Source organism: Cucumis melo, chromosome 4, assembly GCF_025177605.1.
Source record: "Cucumis melo cultivar AY chromosome 4, USDA_Cmelo_AY_1.0, whole genome shotgun sequence".
NCBI lineage: Eukaryota > Viridiplantae > Streptophyta > Magnoliopsida > Cucurbitales > Cucurbitaceae > Cucumis > Cucumis melo.
Window position 1 is genome coordinate 19,107,341 of NC_066860.1, and position 27,080 is coordinate 19,134,420.

General features: G+C 34.1%; 1 protein-coding gene across 6 annotated transcripts in view; it reads left to right on the forward strand.

The window, feature by feature from the left end:
- LOC103499151 (uncharacterized) overlaps window positions 1-16,408 on the forward strand; it is a 37,918-nt gene extending 21,510 nt beyond the window's left edge. For 3 of the 6 annotated variants that reach the window (XM_008462056.3, XM_008462055.3, XM_008462054.3), the window contains exons 9-22: window positions 6,178-6,259; window positions 9,092-9,231; window positions 9,303-9,413; window positions 9,582-9,698; window positions 10,362-10,451; window positions 10,854-10,907; window positions 11,356-11,430; window positions 12,177-12,252; window positions 12,441-12,540; window positions 13,645-13,714; window positions 14,113-14,183; window positions 14,641-14,750; window positions 15,614-15,874; window positions 15,935-16,408. In XM_008462056.3, the coding sequence (XP_008460278.2) occupies window positions 6,178-6,259; window positions 9,092-9,231; window positions 9,303-9,413; window positions 9,582-9,698; window positions 10,362-10,451; window positions 10,854-10,907; window positions 11,356-11,430; window positions 12,177-12,252; window positions 12,441-12,540; window positions 13,645-13,714; window positions 14,113-14,183; window positions 14,641-14,750; window positions 15,614-15,874; window positions 15,935-16,209 (1,632 nt within the window). In that variant the 3' untranslated portion in view covers window positions 16,210-16,408. The remainder of the gene's footprint in view (window positions 1-6,177; window positions 6,260-9,091; window positions 9,232-9,302; window positions 9,414-9,581; window positions 9,699-10,361; window positions 10,452-10,853; window positions 10,908-11,355; window positions 11,431-12,176; window positions 12,253-12,440; window positions 12,541-13,644; window positions 13,715-14,112; window positions 14,184-14,640; window positions 14,751-15,613; window positions 15,875-15,934) is intronic. The other 3 variants (XM_051083820.1, XM_051083819.1, XM_008462057.3) reach the window with 1 other exon arrangement.
- The last annotated feature ends 10,672 nt before the right edge of the window (window positions 16,409-27,080 follow it).

Below are 27,080 nucleotides of genomic sequence, written 5' to 3' on the forward strand. Positions count from 1 at the left end.
AGCAGAGGTTTAGGCGAAAGAAAGGCTCTAGAATGGCAAACCTCACAGGTCATAGCAATCCGTGCTTCTGACCCAATCCACTCTGTCAAAAGCTTTTTCGAGGTCAAGTTTTAGATCCATCCTTTCTTCCTTTTAGCACGATAGTCTTCTACAACCTCATTTGCAGTTAAAAACCGGGTCTAAAATCTGTCTTCCCAAATAAAAGCACTATGAAAAGGGCTTATAATTGAGTCCATAACCATCTTCATCCGTTCAGCTTGCACTTTTTCCACCTCCTTACAAGATAAAGTGGTAAAACTTATTGGTCTGAAATCTTTTATTAAAACTGTGTCCTCTTTCTTCTAAATCAAGCAAAATTTTCTTGAACACAAGCATTTAATTTTCCATTTGTGTAAAATTGATCAAGAAGTTTTTTGAAGCTGGTCTTAAGGTGTGCCCAATGTTTAATGAGGAAGTCAGGACCCGAGGCTTTATTTTTCTCGAGGACTTTGACTGCCCTTAAAATTTCAGTATCTGTAAAAAATCCTGTGAGAATAGCATTCTGCCTTGGTGTGACCCAAGGCCAATCCAAGTTGAGAGGAAAAATTGTTCACTCGATATCCTTTTATATAAGTTACCATGAAAACTCAAAATCAGCCCTTCAATGTCAGGAAAAGACAACTCCAAAGGAGCGGACGAATCCTCTTCTGGGTTCTAGTAATATGGAATCCTTGAGTCAAAAGGACCGGAGCGGAAGCAAGGTTGTGATGATTATAAGGAATAGTACAAGTCAGAGAAGAAGAAGACAGGACTCCACTAATTGTCTTGATGGTTGTAAAGATCATGGAAAGATCTAGTTACTGCCCCAATATCATCCATCAGTTCTGTGATAAGATTCACTCTCTTTTTTGCATTCAGGAAACGATGGAAGAAACCCGAGTTCTCATCCCCCACTTTCAGCCAGTTAAGCTTGCTTTTTTGAATTTGGTTTCTTTCTTCAATTCTGTATATGCTCAATAAATCAGCTTGCAAGTAGTTTCTATACACAATTTCTCTTGAGTTTTGGCCATAGATTTCAGCGAGTGCACACCAGAGGCCTAACTTTGTAACAATGACTCTTCTTTCTGTTTGAGAGCGACCTGAAAGGTAGAATGCCAGGCTTTCAGTGTTACTTTCACTTTTCGCAACTATTCGTGAAGGGCAAAGCCAGCCCATCCATTGCGGGAAAAGCCTCTGAAAACCTCATCAATTAGTTTATTACATTTTTTGTTTAGCAGGAGACTATTATAGAACCTAAATGGTGAGGGACCCCATAAAACTACGATTGCCTCCAGCACCAATGGGAAATGATCAGAAAAGGTGAGTGCTTATTTGTTGACTCTTGTGTTGTCAAAGAGATCGTCCCACTCCTTATTGATGAAAAACAACCCAACAGGGATCTAGTAACCGAATTACCTTCTCTAGACCAAGCATATCCCCCGTTTTGGAGAGGGATTTCCATGAGGTTTTTCGTACCAATGAACTTATTAAATTGCCACATTGCCCATGTACTTCTACCAAATGGAAATCTCTTGTATGCCCAACGTGTGATATTGAATTCTCCCTCCATGCTTCAAGCATTAGAACAGTAATCCAAAAGTGAGAAGTTCTAGCCACACTAATTTTCTTTCCCTGTATTCACAATGTCCGTTCACTTTGGTTATCTAACATGACTGTGGAACACTTAACTGACAAGGAGTGCCTTCCTTTAATAGTTCCTACTACTGTTACCTTGATCATATTGCACATTCTTACGATTCCTCCAGAGAAAACAATTGAAGCCACAACATCCCATCCAATTTCCTTGGAACTCCATATAGATTTGACGAAAGTAGCTTCCAAACTCTCCATCTTGGATTCTTGAATTAGAGAACCACCTCTGGATTAATTTTTTTCAGAAAGTTCTTAGATGGATCCTTCAAGTCCCTTGTATTCTAGGATACCACCTTCATTCTGAAACTACCCAAATATCAGCAAATACCTAGAAAATCTGGCAGAAGAATTAGGCTAGAATTAACCCACAATCCTTTATGATAGACACCAAATGGGCCGGAAGGTCTGAAAGTTTTGTTGGGGAAGACAAGGGGGCTACCAATGCTGAGCTATTATTGTGATCAGAATCTGTTTGCTGCAAACAGGGAATTGAGATCCTTGCCATTAATATCCTCTATAATTTCATCATCATGGCCGCCTATCAAACCCTCGGATTCCTCACTGCTAACACTAATTGGTGATTCTAGTACAATGTCTTTCTCCTTATTATTACAGCCAACCTGGTGACTTGGTGAGCCACTCAAGATATTGATCTTTGAATTAGGATGGATGAAGCTTGTATGATTGAATGATTTAGGAGCTAAAGGAGTAGAAACTGACCTATTTTTTCCGGAGGGCGCTTGAATAAGAGAGTTGCAAGATGGAGCATTTGGATGTTGCTTTATAAGATCTTTCTAAACTTCAAAGGAAATAAGGTGGGATTTTGTGGCATCAATTGATCTTTGTGGAGGAATTGTGACAATGTGGGATATGAGAAAGGTAACCGTAGTTGAAACTTTTAAAGGAAAGTATTCCTTGTCTGTTAAATGTTCCACAGTTTACAAAAAGACATGTTCGATCACCAATGTGTACGGGCTTTGTGACTATAGGGAAAGAAGATCAGTGTGGCTAGAACTTTTCTCACTTTTGGATTTCTGTTTTGATGCTTGGTGTATGGAGGGAGATTTCAACATCACCTATTGGGCATATGAGAGATTTCCATTCAACAGAATTACACGGGGAATGCGGCCGTTTTAATATAGTTGCATTGATACAACAAACCTCATGGAAACCCCTCTCCAAAACGGAAGATATACATGGTCCTAGAGAAGGAAATTCGGTTGCCAAATTCTTGTTGTTTCGTTTCTTCATCAATAAGGAGTGGGATGGTGTCTTTGACAACACAAAGAGTCACCAGACAAGCACACAGTTCCTTTGATCATTTTTCATTGGTGCTTGAGGCAGGCACCGTTTTATGGGGTCCCTCGCCGTTCAGGTTTTGTAATAGTCTGCTGCTAAAAAAAGAACGTAACAAAGTAATTGATGAAGTCTTGAGATGCTTTTTCAGCAATGGATGGGCTGGTTTTGCCCTTCATGAACAACTGCAAAAGTGAAAGTAGCATTCAAATCCCTGGTGAATCACTTTTTCAGCATCTTCTCCGATGACTAGAGAGACCTACGAAACCTTGTGGAAATCCAACAGCCTTGAAGAGTCAGCATTTTAGTTTGAATTGTGCTATTTGGGTTACTAAACTGCTCTTTGGTCATGCAAAGGAAGCTGCCAAACTGCTGTTGTGCCTCTGTATGCCTTCTTTGCCTCTGAAGAAGAAGTTCTGTAGCACATGTTTTTCTCCGGTCTATATTCAGCTAAGTGTTGGGGCAGTCTTCTCTCTAAATTTGAAGCAAGCTGGGTGTTTGACCGTAACATTCAGCTCCAATGCGAGACATTTTACTTTGGGCCCACTCATAGAAAAGGGGCCATGGCTACTTTGGACTAACTTGTCCAAATCACTGCTTGCAGAAATATGGTTCCAACGTAATGAAAGGGTTTTCCATGATAAATTCATGGTTTGGTCAGATCGAATGGACACTGCAAAAAGAAACCCAGCCACTTGGTGCACTTTAAACAAGGAGTTTATTGCATATTCTGTTAAAGATTTGTGTTTGAACTAGTTGGCTTTTATTTGTGAAGATATTTGGCTTTTATTTGTGAAGATATTTGGCTTTTTGTGTGTCTATCCTATGCATTACCCTGATGTACTTATTTATTATTATACAATTTTATATTCTACTAGTTTTGTATGTACATAATGAGGACGCTAAAGGGTGTCTACCTTGTTGAGATGTCTGGGTGCGTCTCCTGATCCTTAGGTCTCTTTATTTGTACTCGTAGTATATATCTCTTGTATGTTGAGTTTATTATGAAATAATAAAGATCGTCTCCTTTCCAAAAAAATAAAAAAGAAAGAAAATCTTGAAAATTAGCATGGTTTAACTCTTTGGATGCTTGTTTGATCATGCCTTGCTCAACTTGGTGTAGTTTGACTACATTTGAAATTTTTAATCAACTCAACTAGGCGAATCCTTTCTAGCACCTTTTCATAATGAATAATAAATTTGTTATGGAGAAATATGGAAGAGTTAAGAGTAAAAAATATGGGAGTGAGAAAATACAAATAAAAGGGAATGTGAAGAGTTAAGACTAGATATGAGAGAGGAAAAATTGAATAAATTAAAATTAGTATATAAAAAATATTATAAAAACAATTTTAATAATGACACATCACCCATGTAAATGGAGAGAGAAAATTTGTAAATTAAATTTGAGAGAGAGAAAAAGGAGGACGAAATCATGTAAAATGGATGTGGGCCGTAATAAGTGACATGCGACTCATTGGATGGAGGAGGTATGGAACTTCTCTAGACTAGAAATTTTCCCAACTAGCCCTGTTGTTTTTGACTCCCCAGTACCATTTCCTCGTCCAAGATCTGTTCAGTCCCAACACCAGCCAATGTTGTGAATGTCTTTAATGACAAGTCTCTCTCTCTTGGGCAGGGAAACGACGTTTTGCTTTCTTCCTCTTTGTCGTTACCACCTTATCTTCCTTATTCAAACCTCAGCAATCCTTCATTATCCAAAAGTCATGCTCATTTGTTGCAGCCTTTCCTAACACTTCTAGGAAAAAGAGCAAGCTTTTACACAAATTTCAAGGCTGCTCAAGCCCTATTGGAAGCACTTCACAAGGAAAAGAAAATGTTGCTCAGTCCTTCATTCTTCCTTTTCTGCTTCCAACCTGGATCTTTTAGAAGCTCTTTATTTGCATGCTCAACTTCCTCCTTCCTTCAAGAAGTCTTTAACCCAAATCTGAAAGTTCATTTTCAAGGAGTTTTTCCTTGCTCTCCTCAGCATTCATGCCTAAAAAAGAGTTTAGATTCCGAAGTTGGTTCTCTCTTGCGTGAGTAGTGAAGAATCTGATGACACCGAAGAGACTTTTGCTCAACAATCACCTGAGAATTTAGACAACTTGGGTGGGGATTTGGTTGCTCTATTTCAGGAGGATGAGCTTTCCACTTCAAAAGTGGAGGAGCTTTCTATAAGGACCAATTTGACCCTTTCTAAAATTCCAGTACATTTAAGGTCCATTGTTGATGATTGTGACTTAATTTTGAGTTGCTCGTTCATCCTGATTTCCTCTTAGATTTGGTTGGTTCGAAATCGTGATTATTCAAGTTTGAAGCTGTTTGAGTTTTTGCATGACAGTAGTGGTTGGATCTGAGTTCCAAGCTTCTCTGGTTCAAATTGATTTAATCCTCTTATTTTATTGATTGAAGATGAGTTCTAGTTTTGAGTTGGTGTCATCTTTGGCCTTGTCTTCTCCCCTTGGAAGTCGGGCAATTTCTCAGTTTGCAGCAGCTAAAGTTGCCTCCTTTGAAGTTCATTTTGCTTAATTTCTTGAAATTGTCTTGAATTTGTTTTGTATTGTTGTTATGTTCTGCATTGTATGAGTTTTGTTCTGGTTCATTTCTTTTTCTCCTTGTACCAGTTTGTTCGTTTTGGTGGTTTCGTTTTTGGGATTGTTTTTGTTCCGATTTGTCTCGATGTAATTGGTTCTCTCTCTTTTTCATTATATCAATGAAATGCTCTATTTCCTTTTCAAAAGAAAAAAAAAAAAAACCGTTGAACATCATGGAAGCTGGTGCTCTCTTTCATATCCCAATTCTCATTTTGTAAATATCCTGAATTTCTCTCCTGTTTTTCATAGTGCAATTGAATGTGTTCTCATTCTAGTGGTGATGTGTGGCTTTATTTATTAAAGGGCCAAAGGGAAAGTTAGAGGCGAAGGACTAGAATGCATAGTTGCAATGCACATTGAAGAACTAGGCCAAGCATCATAGTGGTTGCCAAGTTCAGTTAAAGTTCCTTAATTTGTTGTAGTTCAATTCCAAATTAGCCACCTACTATTCTAGAATGATTGCCAGCTTTTTGACCTTACATCTCATTCGACTGCTTTTGAATCTTTGAGGGATTTGTGGTATAAATTTGTGTTACTTTTTATTTTATATCTCATTTGGTTGCTTTCAAATCTTGAATTATCTGTTTTCATTGGTGGATGTGTTTTCTGCCAGTCTTTACTTCCAGATTATCAACGGCTATTGAGCTCTATGCCTTCTCGCAGGTTGAATACATCCAAGCTTATAGAAAATAGTGGTGAGCTTCCTTATTATCATGAAATCGTATATTTGGATTCCAGTATGCATCATGCATTTTTATGCTCTAATTAAAATCTCTTTGGAAATAGCTACTTCAGATATAAAAGGCCTATGGGAAAATGCTTTAAATTATTAAAAAATTTTCTTCAGGGAGCTTTTAATATGCATCAATAAAATAAGGGTGACGAGAAAATCCTCGTTAGCATTGGACGGTGACATCGTAAATCCATTATAATTATTATTTATAAAAGATCATTTACCTAATATAGTTATTGTTTTTTAATTATAAATAAATAGTTTAGATTTAGTATGATTGTATGAACTATGAAGCAATTTATGTAAAAGAATCGTTGAATTTGGTTTAATTTTATGTAACTAATTAATTTGTTTAAAATATAATGAGATTTTTATAGCAAATAAATAAAAATCTAAATTTCATATTATGTTTCCCATTTCCACATCTAATACAATTCTTATCTTCTTCTTAAACATCTTATTCTCAAAATTACATTTTTTTTTCACTTATCTATATATAAAGAGGAAACAACAAACTTTTTTCATTGATAGAACGAAAAGAGACTAATGTTTAGAAGTAAAAGAAACCCAAAAGGGAAACCCAAAAGGAAAATAAAAATAAAAAGTAAAACAGAAAATTAAAATAGAGTGTCAAGACATAATTGAATTATAAGGAAAATAGAAAAATATTCCAATAAGACAAATTCTAAATAAAATATCTTGGGAAGCTTTTATAAAGTGAACACCATGATGAGGCCTTAAGATGAGATGAACCGAACCGACCAAACTTTCAATCAACCTATGGAATAGCCTTGTTATGAAAAACCCTCTGATTGCATTCAAACCTTAATTCAGATAATAAAGCCTTCACCACATCAGATCATAAAGCTTTGGACTTTGACGCAGTGCAACAATTGTACCAATCAATAAATTTAAGATATTTTCTTCAAGGTTGACATCCAGACATCTCAACTAGGTTGAGACCTCTATAGCATGCTCATTATTTCCACCAAAAAGAGACTAGCGTTAAAGATCAATCGCAGAAAAAGCCAACTCCACCCCAACCCAAGTCCTGAGGGGACAGTGATACATCAAAAAATAAAACCAAAAAGAAGTAAAGTAATACAAATAAACGCCTATTACAATCGAAATAGGAAGTCTAACAATCTGGAAAAATAAAAACACTCCAATTTAAGCAAATCTCCTGAATGCTATAACCTTCTAATTCTCTATTTAAGGAACACCAAGCTGAAGTGTTTTGGGCTGCCGATTCAAAAGGATCTATCCACCTCATTTCCTTGTCATGGAGTGTTCTTTGATTCCTCTCAAACCACAAATCTGCAAGCAGTATGACCATGTTTTCCCATAGCAAGGCGCTGATTTCTTTCTCCAAATATGCCCCGATAATAACTGCTGTATGTTACAACTAAAATTATTCTCAAACACCCAAACAGTTCGGAAAACCGAGAACACTTTCCTCCATCAGTTGGCAGCATATGTGCTATAAAAAAATCAATGCTGTAACTCATCTCCTTCATCCTGAATCTTCATCTCCGACTCTTAACCAATTCAGCTTGCATTTCTGAATCTGATTTCTTTCATCCAAAAGATAAATACTTATTAACTCGGTCTTTAAAAAGTTTCTAATCATCACATCCCCTTCACTTATCTTAATGGTATCCGCCAAGACGTCCCACTTATCAATATCCCCTAATAACTCCTTTTCTCTTTTCCTTTGAGTTTCACAGAATTCTGCATGCCACGATTTTATAGCTGTTTTAGTCATTCTCAATTTCTAACCAAGGACAAAGCCTGCCCACCCATTAATTTCTGTTCTGCCCCAAGCATCTTCAATAATTCTGTTACAAGCATTTATATCCAGCAAACTGTTGCAAAATCGGAGAGGAGAAGACCCCCAAGTCAATGAACTTGCTTCCAAAAGAATAGGAAAATGATAAAATAAATAAACGAGTTTGTGTAAGAGCCCTCGAACTGTTCAACTCTCCCTCTCATTTTTTATTAATGAAAAGCCGGTCAAGAAGGGATCTAGCAATTGAGTTTCCCTCCCTTGATCAAGTGTGTCTTCCATTTTGTAAGGGAACTTCCATGAGTGTTTACTGCCTGAATGAACTTATTGAGATCAGAAATATCTTCTTTCTCATGGGAGGAAAAAAAAGATGATGGTCTTTGACAAATTGCCAGTGGTGAACGTGCAAAGGATTCATTGCCTATACTAAACTGCACCTAAACGTTGCATGAGACTAGCATTCCTGAACGAACCGCTAACACATGTAATGATCTTTTTTTCCAATAGGAACTGAAGTGATATTATAAAAACAAATTGAAATCAAGCCCTTTAACTTAATTCCCTTTGTAATGATTGGAACCTAATGCTCTGAAGATGAGTTGAAAAGAAGTTTTATTTCTCTCTGGAGGGGGTGCTGATTCTGTCTTCTTTTGTTAAAGATAAACAAGAACTTTTCGTTGATGATTAGAAAGTGATGAGGAAAACATAATAGTAACATCTTAAAACCTGCCAACCTAAGTAAGAAAAAGGTCTTAAAATAACAAAATAATTGATCACGATCGACATGCATGCCTGCCACACTTTCCCTTCTTTTCTGTTTCATTTTTATATAAAGACTTCTTATTATATAACATGTGTGTTCTTTTGCACTCTTGTCTTATCACTGAAAGTTATTTGTTTTTCGATTTCATTTTTGTATCTGCATTTCTTATTCTATCTTCAACATTTTGTCTTGTTTTAGTTTTGGCCTTTACATCTGTTGATTAATTTGCTATCTATGGATGATAGAGTATTTCCAAAATAAGTTGGTGGACACTATACACTTCATGGAAATTCTTAGTCTAAAGGATAGTGTTGAGAAGGATACCTTCTTCCGGAAGCTCCCAGTTCTAGCTGAACAACTTCCTCGTCAAATAGTACTGAAAAAGGTACTTCAAAATTACAGTATTTGTTTTCTTGTTGTGCTTGGTAAATGTCTCATTCTTTTGTCATTCTACAGTTGCTTCCTTTATTAGCTTCCTCCCTTGAATTTGGTTCAGCTGCTGCCCCTGCCTTGACCGCATTGTTAAAAATGGGTTCTTGGCTTTCAACGGAAGAATTCAGTGCAAAGGTTTTTTCGTTATCTTGATTCTTTAGTTTGATATTATACTGTTCAAGCAATGTTAAAATAATTTTTTCTTCAAATTTTTGTTTGCTTGATCTTTTACTTTTATCTGACACGGATTTGGTCCTGGTCTATTACTTCTTGTTCACTTGGGTTGGCCACTATGATGTTTAGGTTTTGCCTACGATTGTGAAACTGTTTGCCTCCAATGATCGAGCTATCAGAACAGGACTCCTGCAACATATTGATCAATTTGGTGAATCATTGTCATCCCAAATGGTCGATGAACAGGTATGAAGTTGGGGACAATTATTGCATGTTTCATCTATATCTAAAGAAACTCAAGAATGTTCACCTTTCAATGAAAAGTTTGTTTCTGGTTTTAAAACAAAGGGAATAATTATTCCTTACGCAATATCTTACTTAGTTGGAAACTCTTACTGAGGTGGGATTTTTGTGGGCTTCCCTTATATTCTTTATTTTTTCTTGGTGAAAGATGTTGTTTCTATAAAATAATAATAATAAAAGAAATTAATGAAACTAGTATATTTTGGTGAGAAGGAAATGGTTAGGATGAGTATTAGATGATTTTTTTCCACTACCAATTGAAAATGTATTAACTTACACTTGGGCTGGATTTCAAGAACAAAACTAATAGTCTGTATAGGGATGCTACCCCCCTCATCTCTCTTTCTTTCTTGGAATTTGTTTGGCGGAAGGCTTTTTCGACAAGTTACTTTATATCTATATGCATACATGTGTAGAACAGCGCATGATTATGTGCACCTGCTCTCACACAATGAATGCTTCGACAATGGTTGATTGGATGCTTATATGATGTGGGGTGGGGTTATTAGTGGTCTTAGCTTATATTTATGAATTTGATTGTTTGTGTAAAAGAATACTGTGATATCTATTGTATCCAATTTTATAATCTCACCTTGTTTTACCTAGGTCTATCCCCATATTGCCACCGGGTTCTCTGACACATCTGCTTTTCTTCGTGAATTGACTCTAAAATCCATGCTTGTTCTAGCTCCCAAGGTACACATATGTCACTTATTATTAATCTTAATGTTTTCCAATGATATTTTGAGATGATTATAATTTCCTTTTTCTTTTTTGTTAGTAGCTCGACCCTTTAGAAATAAGCAATCAAACAAAAGAAACAACCTAATGGCCATGAGTGCTTTACTTATTACTCTACTTGAGATTTTTATCTTAATTGTAGTGGTTTAATTTTTTCATTATGAGTTAGTATTGTTTGTGTCTTTCCTTTTTTTTTTTTGGTTTTTGTTCTTTGTTCTTTTTATTTTTCTTTCGTGGGTTATTGTAACTTTGAGCAATAATCTCTCGTCATTGTATCAAAGAAAGTTCTCTTTATTTTGAAAAAACAATCATATTATTCACGATCAAGTTTTGAGATGATCTGGATTGGTATGGCAGCTTTCTCAACGCACTATTTCTGGGTCATTATTGAAGCATCTTTCGAAGTTACAGGTACTGCTTTAGCCATTTATTGCTACAGTTGGTTCTGCATCCATTTTTCATCCTTTTTACTTTCTTCAGGTGTATGCACATGCATCTATTTTGCCATATGATAGGTCCCAAAGAACCCTTTACGTCAAAATGGAAAATATAGACAAATCTCTTGGCCAAAACGCCACTAACCGACCGAATATCCTATACAACTTTTGTATCTTTATCCTTTTTCCCTTGTGACAGAACCCTATCTGTTTGTTACTTACAAAATGGGTCCTACCGTTGCAAGGTTGGACACATTACCTTTTTCTTATAATTTCTGTATAACTAAATCTAATAAATAAGGCTTAACTTCCTCCTAGCATACGTAAACTGTATTGGTGGTTTCACTTTCGTACCACCCAAATATTGTTATTCCTCTGCTATTTGTTCAATTATTTACTTAGAACATTCCTGAGTCCTACAGGTTGACGAAGAACCAGCAATCCGAACGAATACGACTATATTACTTGGGAACATTGCAAGTTACTTAAATGAAGGGGTGAGTATTTGTGAAAGTTGCCTGCTGATTCACTTACAGCCATCAGTCAACAATCGTGTTCAAGTGTTTAAATTTTAGGTTTTTTTTCTCTTATGATGATGTTTAGCAATATACTAGAGTTTCCTGGTATTCAAAAGTACGCTTTCTTTTCTTTTATGTCTGATCACTTATCCTCATGTTTTTCCTTTATCCTCGTATGATATTTCTTATGATCTTTACTGTATTCTTTTAAATTTTTTTTGGTGTGTATAGAATTTTATTAATGTTTTAAAAGTTGTGAATACAAGAAAACAAGTACTCAATTTATAGTAAAATAACCCTAATCCTAATCAATAAAAGAAACTAATCTTAATCCTAATAGATTAAAGATTTGACCATAATATCCTATTCCTACTACATCAAAGTTACATTTAAATTTATATTAGTCTTTCATTTGAATGACATCTTTGCTTGGGATTTCTAGGAAGGCTCAGGAGATTCATTTCTTTTCTTATTTTAATCATCAGAGATAAGGATGTATGGTCATAAAGTTTGGGATATTCTGGTTTCGAGATATTTTTTTTAATTGTGTCAATTATTTCTTAAATGTACTAGCTATCCACTTTTCATAGTCGTACCATCATTATATAAGTATAGGTCTAATCCTATATAAGTTTGGTGCACTTACCATCATTATATAAGTTTGGTGCACGAAATTGCCTTTTTCTATTGAAATAAAATCTGATTGAGCTCAAATCTAAATGCAGACAAGGAAGAGAGTTTTAATTAATGCCTTCACTGTCCGTGCACTGCGTGATACATTTTCCCCAGCCCGTGGTGCAGGTGTAACTGCTGTAGTCTTTTTTTTTTTCCTTCTCATTTTTGTTTTAATATTAGGTCCGTTTAAGTTTCTCAGTTGAAGGACCAATGGCATTGCCCATTTTATTTTAATTTCAAAGAGATTTTTTGTTAACTGTTTAATAAATGGTGTTATATTTCTTTAATTTTAACTGTCAATGTTATCATGACAGGCATAATGGCATTATGTGCTACAAGTGGATATTATGACAGTACAGAAATTGCAACTAGGATTCTTCCTAATGTTGTTGTGCTTACCATAGATCCTGACAGGTTTGTTTTGATCGAAATTTTTGAACTGTTCTGAACAATGGACATCATAATACAACACTCCCCTCTCCCAACCCACCCCCCCACCCCGAAAGGGGGAAAAAAATAAAAGGAGAAAAAAGAAAGAGAGAGCAAATTGTTCACTGTCGCTTGAAATATCTTGTTCTTATACATATCTTGTGTTGATTATGCCACCCCTCAGCATTGTGATATTCACTAACAAGTGTCAAGGAATAAGGATCTTATGGTACATACGTTATTTATTTTCTTTCATATTAGTATACAAATATTCTCTTTATTTAACATCTCATGGGTGCTCTGTGAAGATTTTAGAGGCAATTTTTTGTCGCAATTGAGCCTCAAACTTCTAAGAAGGGAGGTTATTTGTGTTTTTTCCTCGGTGTGGAAGGTGAAAATTTCCAAGAAGTTTAAGTTCTTTGTGTGGTAGGGTTTACACAAGAGTTAACACCTTATACAGGCTCTCGAGCAAAGGGTTGTCATTGGTCGGACCACATTGTTGTATTCTTTGTAGGATGAGAATTTGGTGTGGTTTCTTCAAGGTGTTTGGCTTCAGTTTGGCAAGTTCACTGTGTTGTAGGGACTAGGGAGCTGATTGAGGAGTTCATCCTCCTTTTCGATAAAATTTCAATACATATGGAACTCCTAGCATCCAATTAGGATACTAGACTTTAAACTGTCGATGAACAGAACTGAACTAGGTATGGAAGTAATTATTTGAACTATGATTAGGCTTTAATACTTTTATGTATTACCGACCGGCTGTTGAAATATTTTTCCCCTTCTGACTTATCTTACATTCTATAGCATTGCATGAGTAGATGGCTAATGTATTGGAGAAAGATGAGACTATAGATGGGTATTCTAATAAAATTTCTTATTACATGGGACCTTTTTACTCGTTTCACAAAGTTGGGGTTTTAGTTAATTTGCTCTTCTTCAATACATACTCTTATTTGGTTATCAATTTATAATTATACAGTCTAATGGTTATTTGAATGTTCTGAAATATTTTCATTTTATGTCAGTTATCTCATATCTGTATGTATTCAGTAATGCCTTTTGTTCTGTCACTTCTCTTGTTGATAGTGATGTTCGGTCAAAGTCCTTTCAAGCTGTTGATCAGTTCCTACAGATACTAAAGCAAAACAATGAGAAGGTGTGTAATGCACATTTAGTTCAAGATCGCATTTACTTTGTTAATCTTGTGACTTAAAAGGTTTTAGATTCCTGGGAATAGATAGTCTGATACCATTATCTTCATATATATGCTGGATCATGTTTGGAGAACAAGTTGAGCTGCTGCTTGTGAGAGACTGTTTTTTGTTTTGTTTACCCAACACACTCTCTCGTGTGTGCATGCAAAAATTCCTGTACATTTGCTGTTTGGTATTAGATGCAAGAACAATAGTTTTCTATTGACGAGAATACAATGGCAAATAGCTTGCCTACTCCTGGAAAGGGAGAAAAAATAGGGGAGTCCATAGTAATCAGAAGCTGGTCAGCCTTTTAATTAGGAGATGTGTTGTGTTGACATTCTTCTATGGTTTACTCTAGGAAATTTCAGGAGATACAGCTGCTGGAGGTCTGAATATCCCGTCTCTGCCAGGAAACGCTAGTTTGCTTGGGTGAGTTGATTTAAATATCCTGTCCTCACCATCTCACACACCTCTTCATCCCCCCCACCTTTTTTTTGGTTTGCCAATTTATATGTGGTTCCCTAACAAGACTTACACTTTCTGATGTGGTGGGTGAAGCATGGCCAAGTCTTTGATATGGCCAGACTTCCAAAGTTTTTTTGGATTTCCTGGCCAATTGTATGATGTGTCTATATATCACTCAATGAGAACCTTTGGTTCTAACTAGATGAACCTTTTACTGCTATTGTCTATCCGTATTGTGATTAATACGCTACTTAAGTGGGTCAAGAGTCCATTAATAACTCGATGGATGTGGGATGATCATATTGTTGCAACAGGGTTTTTATTGATGTACAAATTTGAAATAGTGGTCATAAATATACTCTTATCATCTCTGCACAAAATACCAATCTATTATCCACCCTGATCTCATGTTTATGTGCAGATGGGCAATGAGCTCCTTAACTCTAAAAGGAAAACCTTCTGAACATGCTTCTAGCGCTCCTGTAAGCTCTAATGCGCCTTTAGCTACTACAAGTTCTGATTCCATCTCAGGTACTTTATACATCTGCGAGTTTATTTATTATTTTTGAAATTATGCTGATGTGTCTATATTCCTCTGCCAATGCTAATGTCTTTTTCATGTTGATTGGTGTTGGTATTTGATAGTTTGGTTGTTTTTCTTTTTTCATTTTTGATAATATAGATGGGATTTTCATCCGCCATAAAGTAGACAAGATTTTGGTTATTCTATTAAATTTTCTCTTGATTTTATTTGAATCTGTCAGCCGGTCAGAATGTGCTTGACAAACTTTTCACTGTTCGTTGTACAACTAGGGAAAGAAAAATACCTACTTTTGAGGATATCAAAATACGATTCACGAAGCACAGAAATCTAGTTATTTGATGTGTTCCTAACACCACTTTTAGGGCAATGAATTAATTATTTTCATCTTTGTAATAGGGTACTGCACCATTATCCATTTGCTTATAGTCTCTATGTAACTGACTTCCTTTATTTCTTGTCTACATAGTGTTTATTACTAAATATTATAATTAAATATTCCAAATCTTTTTGAATTTGGATATAGTGAAAATGTGTTAGAAGTAAAATGTATATAAGCCATGACTCTATTAAGACATATACCATCGACCAAGAGGTCCAAAGTTTGAATGTACACCTCCACACAAAAGTTGAAGGAAAAAAAAATCTAGGGTTATAAAAATATTGATTCTCGCATTTGTTTACTGAAAATAATGGATTTCACTGAGATCAAATAGTTGAATAACTAAGAGCCTAGTACGTCACGATACCAACTTTTCCCCTTTTAATGCTTGCGATATCTTTTAGATGTGTCAATTATCAAAATTAGCATTGTCATTTTACCGTCAACTTTATTATTTCATATTTCTTCCAGTTGAAAATGCTCAAACTACCGCACCTATAAGGGTAAGTTTGAGTTTCGATTTAACTGAACAACATGCAACTGAATCGCCAACTTCTACTGATGGCTGGGGAGAAGTTGAAAATGGACTTCATGATGAAGATGAGACTGAAAAGGATGGGTGGGATGAGTTGGAACCTCTCGATGAGCCGAAGCCATCTCCAGCTCTTGCAAACATTCAGGCGGCTCAAAAGCGACCTGTATCTCAACCTGTCTCACAAACAAAACCACCAAGTAATGCCAATTCATTTAGCTTTTCTAGATCACGGCTCGATCACATATAACTCATTTTAGTTCTTTCAGGTTCAAGAAGTACAGCCCGACCAGCTAAAGAGGATGACGATCTTTGGGGTTCCATAGCTGCCCCTGCTCCAAGAACTGTCTCAAAACCATTGAATGTAAAATCAAGTGCACCTGTTGATGATGATGATCCTTGGGCTGCCATTGCTGCTCCCGCACCTACGACTCGAGCCAAGCCATTGTCAGCTGGTAGGGGAAGAGGAAACAAAGCAGCCCCTCCAAAATTAGGGGCACAAAGGATTAATCGGACCTCGTCAACTGGTATGTGATTGCATATAGTATAAAACAAAAAAGTTATTTCAGGATTCGAGTTGCCTGCAATTTTTACTTTTCATAGCTTATTAGAGTGAAATTGGATTTTTACTTTCCATTGCTTATTAAAGTGAAATTGGTCATTCCCTCCGTAAGTTGTATCTTAACTTTGATTCCATTCATAGTTTGATCTATAATAGCATTCTTTATAGTGCAGCTTTCTTTCCTTTTTCTTTTTTACTTTTGAAGGAATATGATTTTGACAATGGTCGGATTTCATATGGGGAGACAATTTCAGGCTGTAATAAACTTTATTCTTTTTCCTTCTTTTATTGTCAGAAACATTTTACTCGATATGCATCTCTATTTTTTTATTCAAATTAGTGTACTCAAAGTAGATCAAACTTAGATTTTTGCATCTAAAAGACAGCAAATTCCATTAAATTCCATCAGATTGACTGTTCCTATATTTTATGTTCCTGTTTGGATGTGTGTACTAACCGTTAACAATGCACTGACATATGTGCTCTGTTTTCATTTTAATTTGTTAGATGGATTCTTTCTGATAACCTTTTTTTTCTTCTCCATTTTCAATTCATTAATTTTTCTCTCAATTAAACATTTATGGATAAACCAATAAATAGTTTTAAAATGGAATGTTAGAATGATTGCTAGACAATCCTACTTTAAAATTATTTGAAAAAAAAAATCAACTATACTGGGTTAGTTCTATCATACCAAGTTTTAGAAACTTTTAAAGAAACCATACCAAGCCTTAGAAACTTTTAAAGAAGGGAATTGATAAATGAACAAAGAACCCAAATTAAGAGAATTGACAAACATAGGTTTCTTATATACATATGTACGTATATCTATCACTACTATATTAAAGGGAATTATATTAGAAGAATTTTTACATGCTCTTTGTCCTAATATTTTTGTAAATTTTCATATTGTCATAGTTGTGAACTTTTCAGCATAAGTGTCCATTTGAAAGATATTAGACGTGTGTAATTATTGACGGAATACTATTTAAGATGGAATGCAATGGATGCCATTTGGATGTATTTATTTGGTGGGAGGTAATTGTACATATTCAATTAGTAGGATATATTTATTCCTCCTATATATGTATAGGATTGTATAGGAGAAGCACGTGCAATAGGAAAAAAAAAACAATACTTGCATTTTTTGCATTTGCCTACTTTCAAAAAATAATTTAATAAGAATCAAATTTCAGAGAAAATATATAAAAAAAATAATGGAAAAAACGTAGTAATTAATTAGACGAAATACTGCATCTTTTTTTGCAACTTCACTATTTATATAACATTATGAAAAAAATATTACAATATGTAAAAGAATAAGAACATCATAAGTAATATTCTTGAAGATTATAATTGATGAGATATTTTATCTAACTTCATAAATTACATATCACATATCAATTACTATTGAATTAGCTATCAATTGAGGATATGTTTTTCTATTATTGTTCATATCGGTCTTTGGATATGCTCTTACTTTTACTGATGCTTATGAATTTACTTCTTGGGTCAAACTTAAAAACCTTTTGATTTGAACAACCTAGCCTTGAATGGGAGGATCAAACTCACACTCAGATGTTGTAAAGTACAATTTTTATGTTTTAACTTGAAAAGTCAATGAATTTCAAAAGATTTTCAAGAGATAGATTTTTTAACAAACCCATTTAGAAAAGTCTAAGAAAACAAAAAGGAGTCCGAATCCTACCTTGAAACTATAGAATTGGAAACATGGAACGAAACTGAGAACTGAGATATAAGAGAGATTATATAACTGTTCGAAACTCAACCAATTGATGCTATTTAAGAATTCCAAAAGATTTATTGATAATATTTTATGTAATCGATTGAATTACTAATTCTTTGCATTTAGTTTTCCTAAACCTATATTATTGTTCGTTTGTTACAATTAGTATAATTAGTTAATAATGTAATTAAATCATCTAATTTCTTTATCAATTAGCATAATTTCAGATAGGACAAGTTAAAAGACAAAAATGAATTACTAATAATTTGCATTTTAGAAGTTTGGTTTTCTTGATCTCTAAAATGTTTATAAAACATAATTAGCCTAATCAATTCTTAAAATGTTTATAAAACTATCTAATTTCTTTCTCAATTGGCATAAAAATAGGTAATGGGCATGAAAAAATTGTCATCACGATGCACCTAGCCCCTAAACTTCATATGTACGGAGAACATGCCTCCACAAGGCTAAGCACCACAGCACATGACGAAAGCTTCTGGGTGTACCACGATGGGCCCAAAGACCGGTATCATATCCATATCATGTTCTAGTTATTAATCTAGAAGGTCTGGATAAAGATTGGGAGCCTTATCTCTATAACACTATGAATACACAACACATCTTGTTTTTGTTACATGAGATTGAAATGTTACTAACAATATAAACCATATTGTTTATGTGAAGACATGGAAGTGGGAGTATTCTATATGAAGGAGTTTACACATACATCAGACCGTGAAATAATTGGTTTCTCTTTATAGCATTGTTGCTTTTTGAAACAAATATTTCACTAGGATGACCATAGTAGACTTAAGCTTAATCTTGAGTGAGTTGTGAACTCTTGTTTGTGATGTCAGTCCTTTAATTTGTATGGGTGTGAGCAACCTTAATAGTCGACTCAACAAACCTTCCATTTTAGGAATTTGTCGAAGTAAGGAGTTGAAAACTCAACTATAAAATGAAATTCACTCCTCATTATTTGGGATAGTGGATAATTGCTCCCTTAATAGCTAATTATAGTTGAACTATAATTAATTTTTTTGGGTCTTGAACAATGAAACCTTAACCTCTCACTGATCTAATAGGTGTTAGTTTATAGTTGAACTATAAGCTATAGTTTGTTCATTTGAGGAAACAATGATATTTAAGGAATTAGATGTAATTACAAGGGTAAAACTCTTATTTGACTCAGCTATAGTTATAAGCAATCATAAATGGTCAACTCACTTCACTGTTAATTAATTATATTCATGAACACAGAAATATATTTATAGTGCAAAGAGTGCAACAATCGGTTTTTATGGAGTAACCGGTAATTAATGAACATTGATTAATTGAATTAAAAGAGTTTAATTAATTAATTAATCTTATATCATTGAAGCTTTTAATCTGTAGGTTTTTTAGGTTCTCTGTTAGCTTACTAGGATAGTTATAGGGAATAATTTAAATTGTACAAATTAATTAAGATAATTTTATATTAATGTGATTAATATAAAATATAGTTTATTTTTTGATACACTATCAAATAAAGTTAAATTATAGATATGATCTATAATGCAAACTACCCGAGAGATATATTTAAAATAGGATTTAAATATTTAATTCATATAAATTAGATTCACGTATAATAATTCTTTTGTATAATAGATTTAATACACCATGGTTAGGTATAGTGATAAATTTATTTAAACTACTATCACAATCAATATATGAACTAAAATTGTTAATATTTCATTGAGAAAATAACTCTAAAATTGAAATGTTTATATTGTTAGTATTGTGATGAATTTATTTGAAGTTGTTAGGTTTTATGAGATTGATAGTATTTGTTTTATGACTTTAGATATCGAAAATTTCTTTTCATTGCTGTTGTTTTGAAACAGGGATGATGTGCATAATTGTTCATACTACAAGATACTTTTCTTATCGGTGATTGCCTTTCCTGGTTCTCCTACCACCATCTTTCTTCATTCAATGTAAGGTTGTTATGGAATTTAGGGTTGTTGGTGATTGTGATTCCACAATGCATATTTAAAGGAAACTTGTCATTTGGTTAGGGTTGTTCGTTTGTTTGTCTTAAGAGCAACATTTGTATTATCTTGCTGTAGTTGTTTTAACTTGTGTTAAAAGAAGGAAATGTTAACATGTATTAGAGACAGACTCTATTCTCCTTAGTATTGTGCATTGTGATTCATTAGAAGGGATTCTTTAAGCTTAGAAATCTAATCATTTGAACAAAGGGAATTTTTTTCAACGAAAAAAGATATTGCTTGTTTATGTGTATATGATGTGCTCTAAGCTATGGTGGATGTGGAATTTGGGCTTTAAGTATGCAACTAGGCTAGACACTTGATAGGGTCATGCAATAAAAAGGGTTGATGTCTACTTAACTGTTGCTATATCTAAAGATATGTCATGTACATACAAGTTTTCCTCTTTCTTCCCAAGTATAAGTCGAAAGAGAGGTTTCCTAGGTAAGTTAGGATCGAACACAAACAAGGCTATAACATACAATTTAACTTCATGTGATGTTTATACAGTATAAACGTATTCACAGTATTATCTACTTTAAGTATGACTATACTACATGCTTGGGAAACAAGATAGAGGCAAAGATAGTGGTTATGCGTGATATGAACTCAACTTTGTTTAGGCGATGTAAATGAGGGAATGTATATGTAACCAGAGTCAGAAACCACGATGAGTGAACAACAACAGAACGTCACGAATGACGTAAGAACTCAGATAAGGCAAAATGGTCGTCATCGTCAAAAGAATTAGAATCAATATTAACAGTTCCATTAGTTGTCGTCTCAGACATAGGAACCCTAGAAGTGTTCTTTAGAGAAGACTTAGACAAACTAGAATTTTTATGTGATGAAGCAAAAGGAGAACTATCAAGAACATCTGCACAACGAATAAGTCAGAGCTAGAAGACATGCGAGAATCAGAGACATACCTACTAGTAGAAGCAACAAACTCATCATGCATAGACACAAAAGATTTCAGATAAGCAGCCTTGAAACTTGTCGAAGAAGATTCACGAATATCCTACAGTTAACGAAGACATTTCAGAGGATTTTGAGTAGGAATCATCTTTAAACGCTTAGGACGAGTAGGAGGAAGACTAGAAGAAGATGGAGTCGTGATCGAAGAAGCAGAATAAGTAGAGCAATAGTGAGCTTTGTGAGTAGACATCATTGTAACAGATGAAGAACCTAAATACGTCTTTATGTACAGAAAACGAAACAAGTGATAAAACGTAAACACAACCAAAAGCACAAACCGAGAAAGATGAAGAGGAAAAATTAAATACCAAAGATACAAAATCAAATAAAATCTTTGCCTTGTGGGTCGAGCAACAGAAGGAAAACCCAAAAAGAAAAAATAACCCAGAAAAAAGCCCACACACATAACAATGTAATTGCTATTCACTAAATTGACAAACAACCCAACATGAAGATTTTCAAACATCGTGACCTTCAAAGGTTTTGTTAGCATGTCAGCTAATTGCACAGATCTACGAACATGCTCAAGAGAAATCACATTAGTCTCAACCAGTTCACATATGGAGTGATGATGGATGTCAATATGCTTTGTTCGACTATACTGCATTGGATTCTTAGATATGTTGATAACACCCATATTATCACAATAAAGAACCATAGAATTTTGATGAATATTGTATTCAGAAAACTTTTGTTTCATCCATAATAGCTGAGTACAACTACTATTAGCTGCAATATACTCTGCTTTAGTTGCTAAAATAGAGATACACTTTTATTTCTTGCTAAACCAAGCTACTAGATTGTTTCTTAGAAAGAAATAACCACCGAACGTACTCTTTTGATCTTCAAAACACCTATCCCAATCAGCATCACATTATCCTACTAACACAGGGGTTTTATCAAATGAATACCACAACCCATACTCGACTATTCCTAAAATATACTTTAAGATACGTTTAGCACAATGAAGATGAGAAGCACGGGGATCGAACTGATATCTAACACATACTCCAACAACGAAAGCAATATCATGACGACTAGCAGTCAAATACAGAGGACTTTGAATTATACTTCGATACAAACTTTCATAAATTTTATCACCAGAATCATCCTTTGAAACTTTCAGATGCGAAGTTGTAGGAGTTCGCTTTGCCTTAGCCTTATCCATACCAAACTTCTTTATCATATTTCGAGTATATTTTTTTTCTGAGAGAGAAAAATTCCAAACTTTCATTGATGAATCTAAAATCCCAAGAAGAAAGTCAACTTTCCCACCATACTCATTTCAAATTTAGATTTCATTTTCTCGACAAACCCTATTACCAAGGTTGGAGGAGAGCCACCAAAAGTAATTTCATCGGTATAGACTTGAGCAACCAAGAAATCATGTTCCTCATTTTTAATGAACATAGTTTTATCAATACCACTGCGATTGTACCCCTGTTTGGAGAGAAACTCAGTTAACTGTTCATACCAAGTACGAGGAGCCTATTTGAGATCGTTTAAGTCTTTATGAAGTTTATACACATAATTAGGATTCGTAGGATCCATAGAACCTTTAAGCTGAGCAACATATACTTCTTTGTTTAAAAAGCAATTCAAGAATGCACTTTTAACACCCATTTGATGCAATTTTACTTTACGAATACAGGCTAATCCGAGCAGCAGGCGTATAGCTTCAAGATGAGCAACAAGAGGGAATGCTTTGCAAAAATCCATATCTTTAGCTTGGGCATACCCTTGCACAACAAGGTGAGTATTGTGCCTGGTTACACAACTTTTATCATCAATCTTATTTTTGAAAATTCACTTGGTGTCTATAATGTTGGCATGTGCTAGTTTTAGAATCAACTGCCAAACTTGATTTGGTTCGAATTGAAGTAACTCTTCGTGCATGGCTACAATCCACTGGCCATCCTTCAAAGCTTCAATAACATTTGTAGGTTCAATTTGAGATGTGAAACAAACATTTATAATAATTTTTGCATAATCACGACGTTCCTTCTTACGAGTTGTGATTCCACTGATTATTTCTCTTATAAAACTGCTTGATGGATGATTCTTCTAAATGTGAGTAGAAAGAGCAAGAATTTGAACATCAGGTAGATCAGTCGAACCAATGTCTTTATTGCAGCCATTTGAGTTAATAACTTCAGGTTCCGCAGAATCATTTCTAGCAGACTCGCTTATTGACGATGAAACTGCAAACGCACACTTCAGATTATTCACTGAAAGTGAACATTCTGATCTCACAGTAGTAATGGAAGAGGAACTAATAGGTAGAAATACTTGATCATCATCATCGTTTGACCTCATAATCTTGTCACCCATGTCATGGATAGCAACAGTAATAGACTTTAAAACAGTTTTGATGTGCTTATTAAACACCCAAAAGACTCTACTATTTGTAGAATATCCAAGAAAGATACCTTCATCTGATTTAGAATCCCATTTTTGATGAAATTCTTTGTCATTAGAATATAACACAAACTATTGAAAACATGAAAATATTTAACATTTGGCTTTGTGTCCTTTCCATAATGATAGTTTGTATGCAAGGTACCTGGTCGGAGTGAAATATGATTATGGATGTGACAGGCAGTATACAAAGCCTTGGCCCAAAAGTACAACATGAGAGACTTAGCATGCAATAGGGCACGAGCCATTTCATGCAATATACGGTTCTTTCTTTCAACAACTATATTTTGCTGAGGAGTCAAAGGAGCTAAGAATTCATGGAAAATTCCTTCAATATGATAGAACTCATTGAATGTAGAATTTTCAAACTCTCTTCCATGATCATTTCGAATACGTCTTATGCCTTTGTCTTGTTCTTTTTGAAGCTAAAAGCATAACGATTGAAACACTTTAAACGTATCTGATTTTCTCTAATAAATCTCACTCACTTGTATCTTGAAAAATCATCTACAACCACAAAGGCATGTCTCTTTCCTCTAAGACTTTCAAATTGAATATGACCCATAAGATCCATGTGAAGGAGTTTAAGAACACTACTTGTAGTGCATTGTCCAACAGACTTGTGGGATGCTTTTACTTGTTTTCCAGCTAGACACTTTCATAAATTTTCCGAAGAATTTTTCAACAAAGGTATTCCTAACACAACTTCTATACCCCGATAGTTTTGGAAATAGTTGAGATACTTACATAACCAAGTTGTGTATGCCATAAAACTGCTTCATCAGACTTTGATAGATTACACAAAAGATTCTTTAGATCATTGTTCCAATGATAACAATTATTTGATAATCGAGTGCCAATAATTGCAATACTTTTCTATTGATTCAGAACATGACATTTGTCTTTAGAGAAACCAAAAAAGAATCCTCAATCACACCGCTGACTGATACTAATCAAATTTGTTGATAACCCTTCAACAAGTCTAACTTCATTGAGAATAGGTATATCAGATCTATTTATATTTCCTTTTCCTACAACTTTTCCTTTTACTCCATCACTGAAGGTCACATAGATGCCACTGCATTCCTTAGATTTAGTGAAAAACAACGAATTTTCAGTCATATGTCTAGAGCAGCCACTGTCAAAACACAAATCATTCGAATTAGATGTATGAATAGATGTAAGCGCCACATTCCATAGATTGTGCTTTATTTCATTCTTCACTCTCCACTCAGTTTTTACAGAGAGATAAGACCAACTTTGTAAGATTTTTCTGCTACTTTTATCACTCAATCTTCTATGACTTAAATAGTTATATTGATGAAGCTTGTAACCAACGAATATGACCAACTTTTTCATAGAAATGACATGTCCACTTTCTTGGGGAACTTAAGCACACCTTGTGATGACCGCTTTTAGCATGCAAAACATCAAAGCGTTCTGCATTCTCATTCTCGCTATCAGAAGCTTTAACAAATATTGTAAACGACCATCCAAAAAGTGAAGTTTTTCTTAGAAAACAAGGCTTTTTTTTATTTTTTATTTTTTATCTTCCTTAATCTTTCATTCAATAAGAAGATTGTCCAAACTTTGAGCTCTTGAAGTGAGTAATACATATTTAGACAAGGACTCAAATTCACTTCGAACATCTCTTAGTTTCATTTTAAGAGTAGATAACATTGTTATAAGTCAGTGATTATCTTCCATAAGAGCTTGTATTTTCTCCTTCTGAAGTTTCAAAACCTCACATCTTCTTTCCATTTTGTCAACAATTCATCATACTTAATTTTCCTAAGATTGGCTTTTCTATCATTCTCACAAATTGATTTGAGGACAGATACACTCAAAGAAACTTCTGGTTCCTTTTGATATGTATAGCTTGTAAGAGCCTTGAAATATTCTTCTCTATCATTATTAAATGATGATTCCTCATCTAACATAGTAACTGTAAAACTCTTATTTTTCCTTTTTAAAAGAGTAGAACATTCCGCTTGGTAGTGTCCAAAACTTTCACATTTATGACATGAAATTTTTGTCACTTTTGATAGATGTTGAATTTGTTGGGTTTTATGTCCTAAAACTCGTAGATAGTAAATATAATCAATTGACCGTTATTAATAAAGTGTTTTATTATTATAATTTCAATAAGTGTTATTGATTATATTATTAGTTTTGTCTTCACAACTTAAATCCAATAAACTAACATCCTAAGCTGTTTGATGAGTCTTGAACAGTATGTAGAGACATACGGGGATTAATGTTCAAGATCAGCTTAAAGGGTCTATAGTATAGGGTTAAGGTTGGGTACCTTATCCTGTTAACACTATGAATACGACTCACTTTGTATTTGATACAAACACATTGATCCAATGTGTTCATGTATGCGACATGCAAGTGAGGGTATCCTATGCAATGAGTTTGCATAAGACTGGACCACGAAATAGTAATCACTAGATGTAACTCCGTTAACTAGTTGGATTTCTATTTCATTAGGATGACCTAGGTGACTTAGTCTTAATCTTGAGTGTATTATGAACTCCTGGTTGCGAGGGATTGTCTTTTGATTTGTACGGGTGAGAGTGACCAAATTGTTGACTCAATATACTTATCATTTTGGGGACAAGACCGAGTGGGGAGCTAGGAACACAATCACACAAGATGGAATTCACTCCTTCCCACCTTTAGAGTAAGTAGATAAGTGTTCCCTTAAATGGTGTCTCCGAGACTTGAACAAAGGGCCCTACCCTCTCTATGACACGAGAGGGGTTTTTGTCTAGGGGTTGGACCATAAACAAGTTGTTCATTAGAGGAGCACTGATATTTAAGGATTAGAATTAACCAAGGGATAAAACGATAATTTGACCCAGCTGGTGTTACGAACACTTGTGAAGGACTAACTTACTGGTATTGGTCTATATCCGTGGACATAGAAATATATCTATAGTGAGAAGAGTTCAGCTGTGAGTCTTTAGTGGAGTGTACACACAGTTAACGAATATTAATTAATGTGGTTAATGAGTTTAGTTAATTAATCTCATATCGTTGTAGCTTCTGATCTGTAGGTCCATTAGGTCCCCTTCCTAGCTCATAAAGAATAATGAGATTTATTTATATTGGTTGTAATTTGAAATGTTCAAATTTACTTTGGGAATTAATATAATGTATATTGATACATTATAATATAAAGTTTTTATTTTAATTAGACTTTATTATATAAACTTAATTTTGGATATGATTAAAAATTAAATTACGAGAGAATAAAATATTTGAATGAGTTCAAATATTAGTTTAATGTGAATTAGATTCATATTAAAACTATAGGTTAAAATTTAATGTGTATGTGATACAAATTAAAACTATAGGTTATGAGAGAAATTTATATTTGAATATGATTCAAATTTTGGATTAATTAAATATAAGATATTTAAATATAAGATATTTAATTTAGAAATTAATTAATTGGAGAATTAATTAATAGTTTAGTTTAATTTCGTTTTATTAAATTTAAACTATAGGTTATGTGAGAGATTCATTTAAATATGATTTAAATGAAATATTAATTAAATATGATTTAATTAATTAATTAATTTAATATATATTAATTTAATATATATTTATTAAATTAATAAGGAACGTGGGTGGTTTTCCCACGTTCCCATTTATTCTCTCTA